This window comes from Cheilinus undulatus, linkage group 4, assembly GCF_018320785.1.
Source record: "Cheilinus undulatus linkage group 4, ASM1832078v1, whole genome shotgun sequence".
In the NCBI taxonomy this organism is placed as follows: Eukaryota; Metazoa; Chordata; class Actinopteri; order Labriformes; family Labridae; genus Cheilinus; species Cheilinus undulatus.
This window is the reverse complement of record NC_054868.1, coordinates 27,804,902-27,813,881: the sequence shown is the minus strand read 5'-3', so window position 1 is coordinate 27,813,881 and position 8,980 is coordinate 27,804,902. Positions and strand designations below refer to the sequence as shown.

The window sequence follows — 8,980 nt, the reverse complement described above, 5'->3', positions numbered from 1 at the left end:
TCAATCAGGAAATGGATCTGCCAGAAAATACACTGACCATATACATAATACATTTTTGTGTGTATTATAACCTATTTTTGCATAAAGATGATGGTTTCATGTCTTGTTATCCTCATGGGGGAAAAGTTACTCCGTTCTAGTCAGTAGCAAAAATGAATAGCAGGATTTGATTACTTTTTCAACTCTTGTTGGGCATACACATAAAACACGTTTTTTTTGTTTTGTTTTGTTTTGTTTTGTTTTGTTTTACAGATAACATAACCGAACAAAGGTTAAACAACAGTCAGAAATAATTGATATGGGCAGGCACTTCAGTGCTACTTCTTTGGTTGATCACGTATGCAGCCTTATGGTGACTTCCACTGGTAGTTGTGGCTTGGTTATCATTGAATTACATAATATATTAATTTTAAATGTCCCTCTATTTATTATCCACACCACTTATCCTGATGATATTGTTAAGTTTGCAGAATTAATCCTCAACCTTTAAAAAAAAACATCTGTTTGAAGTTTCTATATTTGTGAATGATAGTATGGAAAAGCACTGAAACTATGAGAAAACATTGTTTTCATATGATCAGGGTTTGGAAGATAAATGACAGCTTGGACAGTGTTTCTGTACCAAAATGCTCCAAATGCACTATTTAGACATTTTTATAGTTTGCCTACAACTTTGGTTGATTCAGACAAGAAATGATAAAATACTTGGTGCATTGGACTTGTATATTTTCAATATTGTTTTATTTTAGTATTTTGTCAAAGTGACACATGCTCCAGGATGCTCCGGTCTTCTAGTGCCTCTGTCATTGCTGCAGTAGTTTGCTACGTCCACATGGGGGCGGTGTATGTGCTGTAATAAAGACACGGACACTTGAATGGCCTTGATCTGAGTCGCTGGTAATAAGCGACATCACATCTAAGTCATTTGTTTTCCTACTTAGCCTCAGGCTTTAGACAAGTACATTTGCCCCTGCAGCTATAATCCTTTGATACTGAGACCTGTCTGTGGTCTGTTTATGGAGTGCAGCATTTATCAAGATATAGACCTGTGAATGTAAATGAAATGAGTGAGGGGAAAAAATAGACCTCATTTGATTGCATCTTTATGTCTTACAGGTCAATGTACTGTTTTTGTATGGTAACATAAACATCATGGAATAAGGAGCTGAAGAGGGGTTACTGAAATAGTTCCCCTATATTGTCTACCCGATCATTATAAAAGGAGCTCTGCCAGGCAGTCTTACCTTTTGACTTTCTCAGTGTTAAAAGATACAAACAAACTCTGGGTTGAAAGCCAGTTCAACTTTATTAGAAGAAATGGGGGAATAAAAGAATTAAAAAAGAAAAATAAAAAAATGCAGGAAAATATTAAGGCCTGGCTAGAAGGGGGTGGATTTAGACAACAGACTGCGATTTGTCCAACCTCCTGTCATCTTCTGAGTAGCGCCGGAAAGTCTCCCCCAGCAGTGGCTCCAGGGCCTCAGATGAGCGGTAGGAGCGGGCACGTAAGGCACAGGCAATGATGCCGCCCACCACTGTGACCACGATCACAGCCCCAACGATAGCAATGGTGATGATCTCAGAGAGGGTGAAGCCAGGAGCTACGGGAGAAAGAGAGAAGACGGTCAACGGAGGGTTGTTAGGTTGTGATTTCGTGATCATGTGCTGCTACTCACTTGGCCAGTCAACCTCATAGGAGTATCCCAAGTTGGCTGGGGCAACGACAAACATCTCAGCATTGGTGACAGGAGGCCAAAAAGGCACCATGTTGAATCTCCTGTTGTGCCCAATTGGAGCATTCTCCTCAGGATAAACTACTTGACCTGCAGCACAAGAGTATAAGGTTTATCCATCTGTTTATCTTTCTGATTGAGTTATATTTCTGTGTCTAGTTCAGCTTGTGTGGACCTGGTTGGTGTCTGCTGAGCCACTCATCGAAGATTGCATCAGTGAATGTGTGCAGCAGGACAAAGATGGGGTCATTTGGTGAGAGGTGAGTTTGTCCTCCTGTCCCATTGAGGAAGAGGTGGGCTAGGTTATGAAGGCTGCGGATCACTGGGTCATATGTGCCCTGGGGAGCACTGTAGCCTAAAAAAGATGCATCATTAAGGTTATTAAATGAAGACTGTAATTTATCTAAATTTAACAAATGTTATGTAGGAGACAACCATATGTACATGTGGGTGGAGTGTCTAGTTTTTGTGTGTTTCTTTATATCTTTGCAGTCAAAGCTGTGCCCCACTGAACGTGAATATTACTTCTGAGTTGTTGGAGGATGTTAAATGTTAAGTGCTGCATTGATTCTGACCCGTGACGCATCACTGCGGACCTTCAATAGTGTTCCTGAAGCTCTCTGAGGAGGTGGAGTAGAAAGGCGGAGTGTCAAAGGTTTTGAGCTCCAGACAGTCCAACACATCCTTGGGCTCTGGCAGCTTCTGCACCATTGGTCGCGCCACGTTTCCAGCTGGATTCCTCCTGATGGGATTGGTCTCCGAGCCTGAGCAATGCAGATACAAGTCAAGGTCAGAATTAGTATCATCTAACACAAAAGGAAAACATTTGCCTTTATTCTAAGACAAAAGACACAAGATTATAGTTAAGATTCAATAAAAAGAAAGATGATTAGAAATGTTGTATTATTTAAGTACTTTTCAATCCTACATGGAGTTCTAGACTAGTTTGATCATTCAAAAACATGACAGGTTGGCAGTTTTCCTTTTTTAATAATTAACTACAAGTCAACAGAAGTGAGTGAGAGCTCTGTGACTGAACGGAAGTGTTTTCTCCCCCTTTTCCTTGCATGGTCTCTTTCTTTCTCTTTTTTTTTTTTTTGTTCTTTTTCTCCCTCGTGTACACAAACACACATAGGCGCACAATAACGTAAACAGAAGGCTACATAACTGAGTTGTCTGTCTGTTTGAAGATTATACCCTCAGATCAAAGGAACCAGTAGACTGCTAGATTCCTGTCTTCAACAAGCACATGCACAAATGAGGCAGCCCCCCTTAACCCATTTAAGGAGACGTTGCTTGTTGATGCAGGAAATACCAGGCCTGTCATGACTCTCTAAGGGGATTAACGAGACAGATCACTCGCACATTAGCTACTCACATGTTCTACCTGTTCCCAAATTCCCTCAGCTTTGTTGAAGCTTTGTTGCTTCAGTGCAATTGTTCTTAAACTCCACCGCCTTTATGTTTTAATGTTAAAGCAACACAATAGAAGAGGATTGACATTCTTCTATTATTCTGCAAAACCACATGAACAAAAAGTGTGAATTTGGTAGCAAAAATAGCGATTTAGGGGTTGTAATCTTGTGCCAGCATGGAATGAGATCCAATCCCTGCAAATCTGATCACATAAGGTCCAGCTTATTACCGCAGTTACACTAAGTTGACTTCTTCTACTTAAAACAGCTCGGCCCCGCTGGGAATTAAGACTTGAAACACTGCTGCATGTTCTGATGTCTGCTGTAGGGTAATTCAGGCAGCCAAATCAGAAAAAAAAAGAAAAATGTGTGCAATAATTTGGATCCACATAGCAGTTCAGTGAGAAGTTGTTTAACAAGTCGAGTAGTTTCAAACAAACTGTAGTAATAGCGAGCAATATCCAATGCAGCACAACAGCTGTGAGGTATTATTTATAGCAGCTTATGTTCTACATGCTCCCTTTATGAGCTCTTTGCCCTCTTTTCTGATGCAGCTGAGACTACGCTGTATATCATATCCTGCACAGTGAAGAGTTTAATCCTGAGACTGTCCTCACTGTTGCAGATGGTGCCCAAAGTGTCGTAGTCCTCCACGCTCTCACAGACGACCCTCCACTGGGAGAACACTGAGTTAGAGCTGATGGCATTCAAATCAAAAGAGCTCCTAGCTCCCATCAGGTCGTCGGTGCAGATATCACACTCGCTGCCTCCGATGGCAAAGTTCCAGTATGGCAGGGCGAAGGAGGGGTCATCCAGCATATTCTGAGTACAATAAACATGATAAATGAGATGGAGAAACAGATACATTTGTATGTAAAACACAGCTTTAGTTAACCATGGCACTGCTGATGCAGTCTATTCTCTGTCATCCTTTTAAGTATTCCATTGTCTGCTCTTTCAAGCATTAATTTGATCATCAATTATCTAATTATATTCCACATTTACTCCTCACTTTACCATTGACAGTTTCCCTCCCTCCCTGCTTTTCCCTTTCCCTCCTGAGGGATCTTTCTTCAAATTCCTACACTCTTTCCCGCCTCCTCCTCATCATCCCTTCTCCTTTCCTAATCTTCCTTAATCATTTCATCACTCTGAATACCTCCTCTTCTTCCTGGGGTTGTTTTTTCTTCTGCGTACCTGCATGTCTTTCTCCAGTTGCAGCAGGTGAAATCTGTGCCAGGTGACAAAACCAGGTCCCTCGTGGGAGAAGTCTATGCCCTCAAAGGTTGGCTGTCCTGGCCCCAGGTAGGTGTTGCCCACTGAGTAGTAGTGGCTCCAAACAAAGAAGTTGTAAACAGAAATGTTCTCAAACTGAGGGGTGCTACCATTGGGCCCAAAAACCTCCGGGTATCTGCAGATGAGAGGAACATAAGGGTAAATGCCATCTTTCTTTCCTCACAGATCTCACATATCGTATCCTGTTTTCAAATCAGAAACTGCAGCTACAGAACTCATAGATATGTGAGAATCTATTCTTTCGCTTTGACTACAAATTGGTAGACTCTGTGGGTATTTTTTATTTTGTATGCAGCTTCCTAGAGGGACTAAGCATCAAATGTGAGGCCTCTAGCTAAGATTCTGTGCTTGACTGTTTAAACGGAATAAATTTTTATTTTTTTCATTAGGAGGTTAAAAGGGTTCTCCTACCTGGAGCACAGAATTGCTTCAAAAATTAATCTACTGTAATCCTCAACTGACTTAAAAGGCGGCTATTCACAGATTTATGTACTGTTACTTGGAAAATTATAAATCCCTTTAGACGTGCCTAAACTGATAATTTGCTCTTCTACCTGCTGCTTAAACACCAAGCTGCCATGAGAAATATAATGATTATACAGATATTTATACTTTTAAAATCACCCTTCATTGCTCAGCTTTAAATGGCCCCACTTACTGGCTGTATGTTCAACATATTTATTCAAGACAACACTGGCTGAACACTAATCGATCTTGATGTGAAATAGCTTCATTAGAGTTAATGAAGCCGGGACTAATGTCATGTTCTTGTTGATTATATGTACCGTCTTGTCATGATGACTAGGTCAGGGTGCACAGTCCTCTTAGCTTGATCCAAAGCATTCACAAAATTCTGCTTCTCAGCTGGGCTCAGTTCCATGATATTTTTCCTCACTGGTGCAGGTTTAATGGGTTGGAGAAAAGACAGGAAGGGATTGTTGAGTTACAGGAGTAATAAAAGGAGAGATGGGGAAAGAAAAACAGTATAAAAAATTAAAAATTTTTTGTAACAGAATGCTTTCTTCTTCTCTTGACTGATGTACTTTGCTGCATGTTGCAGCCCGCTGAGATCTTAAATGGTACAGTTGGGGGAAAAGTAGGAGACACTGAATTTTTAGGTTGCCAATGCTAAGTTTAGACAGCGTCCATTCTCTTACCCACAGGGACCCTCTGATCACAGTTTGGTCCAGTAAGCCCATGTTTACACCTTCCACAGTCAAAGCCGCTGAAATTCCCATTACATTGGCAGGTACGGTTGAAAAATCTCAGCGGCCACATCTCTCTGTCATCACGCCCAGCGTAGGGGTACTGGGGTCCATAGCGCATGTTGTCAGCTGTGATGGCCACACACTGCCCCCTTCCTGATCTGAAGCCACATTCGTCCCCCACCACACCAGTAGGAGATGGGCAGCACTGTCCACTCAGCAACACCTCAGGGGTTATACACACTCGGGGAAACTGGGCCAGCGTCAGTGGTGTACACAGGATCACCACCAGGAGACCCGCTCTCCACATGCTGCCCAAAATGCGAGGAAGGAAGAGGGAAAGGAGGGGGAATATTTTAGCTACATGAGGTGGAAGAACAAGGTTGTGAAGAAAGTGTGTTCGGGATTATAGAAACATAAAAGAATTCTTGTTTTCACATCCATCCATCTTTTCTAATTCACTTATCATGTTTAGAGTTGTAAGAGGCTGAAGTCTTCCCTAGCACACATTTTGTTAGATGAAGACAAAAAATTCAATACACTGCAGACATACACTTCAATAAAGCTCAAGTACAACTCAGTCGCTTTGTGTTCTCTTGTTACAGCCAATTGTCTTAACATTTTTCTGAAACTTCACTTCTTACACGCCCCTGCAGGCAGTTTGAGTCATTATTCATAATTCACAAAGCCATTAGCTTTCAACTCTTACAAGCTCAAAAATGCTTTCAACAATAGACGGCAAGAGATGATTTGCTTTGACCTTTTTCTATTTTTTTGCAGTTAAATTTGCTTGTCTTTTGAAGCTTGTTGATGAGGAATGAATGAAGGAGTGAGTAATAATTTGGCAGGAACAATTATCTTAGTAAAAAACAGTGATAACAACCACACAGAATAAAGGGTTTCTCATATCTTTTTTAGATATCCTGAATGTTATTAATTTCTGAATGATCCACTTAACATTAGGCTGTGACGATCCGACATGGCTTTAATGTGTTTTATATCCTGATCATTTTCATTGTAGAACTTCTTCAGTATCTTTAATAAGTCTCATTTTCACTTTAATTTTTGACAGTTGATTATGAGAAAAGCATCAGTACGGTGTGTTTCCCCTACCTCTGACTGTGCATGCTGCTCCTCTCTGTCTGCAGATCTGTATCCCCCCAAGAGTCGGCCCTCTCCCCTCTCCTGGCTTAAATAGCTATGAAGCGCATGACCAGACCCTTGTGGAGCTTGTGTAAGCACCCACACACACACATGCACAAAAACAGTAGACACACAATGCACGTAGAAACACTTGGGGCTTGAATTTTTTCACACCACTCATTTGCCTTGTGATCATAACCCAGTGACGCCAGTCGTCGTCCACTGTAAAAGACCCAACTGTGAGGTAGCATTCATGCCCAGGTCATACTTGACTGTATTTATTCAATTTTAGTAAAAATAAATAAACAACATAGATGATGCAGTAAGGTGTCCGTCTTGTCCTTTACACAGAGAGATCTCTCCAGATTCTCTTAATCGTTTGATATTATCGTACTGTAGATGGTGGGATTTTTGAAGTCTTCAGAATTTCACACAGAGGAGAGGAACATTTTTCTAAAACTGTTGCACAGTTTTTTGGTACAGTTTTTCAGATTGTTGAATCCCTGCCCATCTTTACTTCTGAGAGATTCTGCCTCTCTAAAATGATCCTCTTATACTCAGTCATGTTACTGAACAGCTTCCGATTAACCTAGTTAGTTGCGAAATGCTCCTCCAGCTGTTTTTCATTAGAACCAAGGCTGGCTGTAGCCATTTTGGCGCCCAAGGGGAAATTACACTTTGGTGCCCCAGATCCCCAGGACTTCATCATTGCCTCAGAGAAAGCTAATAACATTTACTCACACTCATAAATAAAGGATTTTTGTTTTGTTTTGTTTTGTTTTTGCCTGTTAAAAGAAATATTTTCATATAATGCACTGTGAAATGACAACAGGATTTCAGTAGAGACCTTACAGTATGACTTGAGATAATTACAATGTGCAAATACATATGGATGCCATTGGGCCTATTAAAAGCTCAAAAGGTGGTCTGGATGTTTCTCCCTTGGGATTTTTTAATGAAATGCTCAATTTTCATTCTATTTTTTGCACTTTTATGACTTTATATGGGTTATATATTATATAGGATCAAATTTATCACCAAAAATTTGAAATGTGTTCATTTAACTTTTAATGTATGAATTTGAATTTCTTTGCATTATCATTATTATTATTTGACCCATAGTTCAATGTAATACAGTGCCATATAATAATAATAATAATAATAATAATAATAATAATAATAATAATAATAATAATAATAACAATAATAATGATGGTGATAATAATAATAATAATAATAATAATAATAGCAATAATAATAATAATAATAATAATAATAATAATAATAATAATAATAATAATAATAATAATAATAATAATAGCAATAATAATAATAATAATAATAATAATAATAATAGCAATAATAATAATAATAATAATAATAATAATAATAATAATAATAATAATAGCAATAATAATAATAATAATAATAATAATAATAATAGCAATAATAATAATAATAATAATAATAATAATAAGCATAAGCATAATAATTAACTTTTCTATTGATGGTTTTCCTTATCATTCACAGTTCTCAGTCACAGTTTATGCAGTGTTATACTGCCCTTTTTAGCCTTTTCAAACCACCTCTGTCAGTTTTATATTTCTTTCTCTGTGATACACTGCTCTCTCTCTCTCTCTCTCTCTGAAATTCATCACATTTTGTTGTCAAGTCTAATGGTGAATCAAATCTCTTGTTTAATTGCAAGTCATACAAGTTAAAAATACTCTTTTTTCTTGTAATATCGGTTTCTTTCATTTCTTCTTCACTGCATGCAATAATCCAAAGGCCAATATCATTGATCTGATGTTTCACTATAAACTTGGCTCACTAAAACATGTTTGGATATGGAGGTATGAGGGGGGCGTTCACATGAAGAAATTTAGGATTAACATACTCTATTTTAATACAGTTTCTTGCTCTGGAGGCTCCTTATTTACATCCAAATACATCACATTTTTACACAGTTGATGCACATTAAACAATAAAGGGGACATATTTCACCCTTTTAAGACAAGTTATATTGGTCTCAGAGGTCACCAAAACATGTCTGTGAAGTTTTTTGATGAAAAAAACCCTCCAGTATAGGATTTTTTCATGTCTAAAAAACCATCTGTTTCAGCCATGCTCAGAATGAGCCACTTCTGTGTCTGTAGCTTTAAATGGTAATTAGCTGTCTGACTCCACC

General features: G+C 38.8%; 1 protein-coding gene across 1 annotated transcript; it reads right to left on the bottom strand.

The window, feature by feature from the left end:
• Positions 1-1,395: 1,395 nt before the first annotated feature.
• tyrp1b (tyrosinase-related protein 1b) lies at positions 1,396-5,959 on the bottom strand. The gene is given in 8 exon segments (XM_041785806.1): positions 1,396-1,601; positions 1,677-1,853; positions 1,909-2,088; positions 2,330-2,497; positions 3,766-3,970; positions 4,346-4,559; positions 5,230-5,338; positions 5,602-5,959. Coding segments are annotated over 8 exon segments (1,617 nt in total).
• Between the last annotated feature and the right edge of the window lie 3,021 nt (positions 5,960-8,980).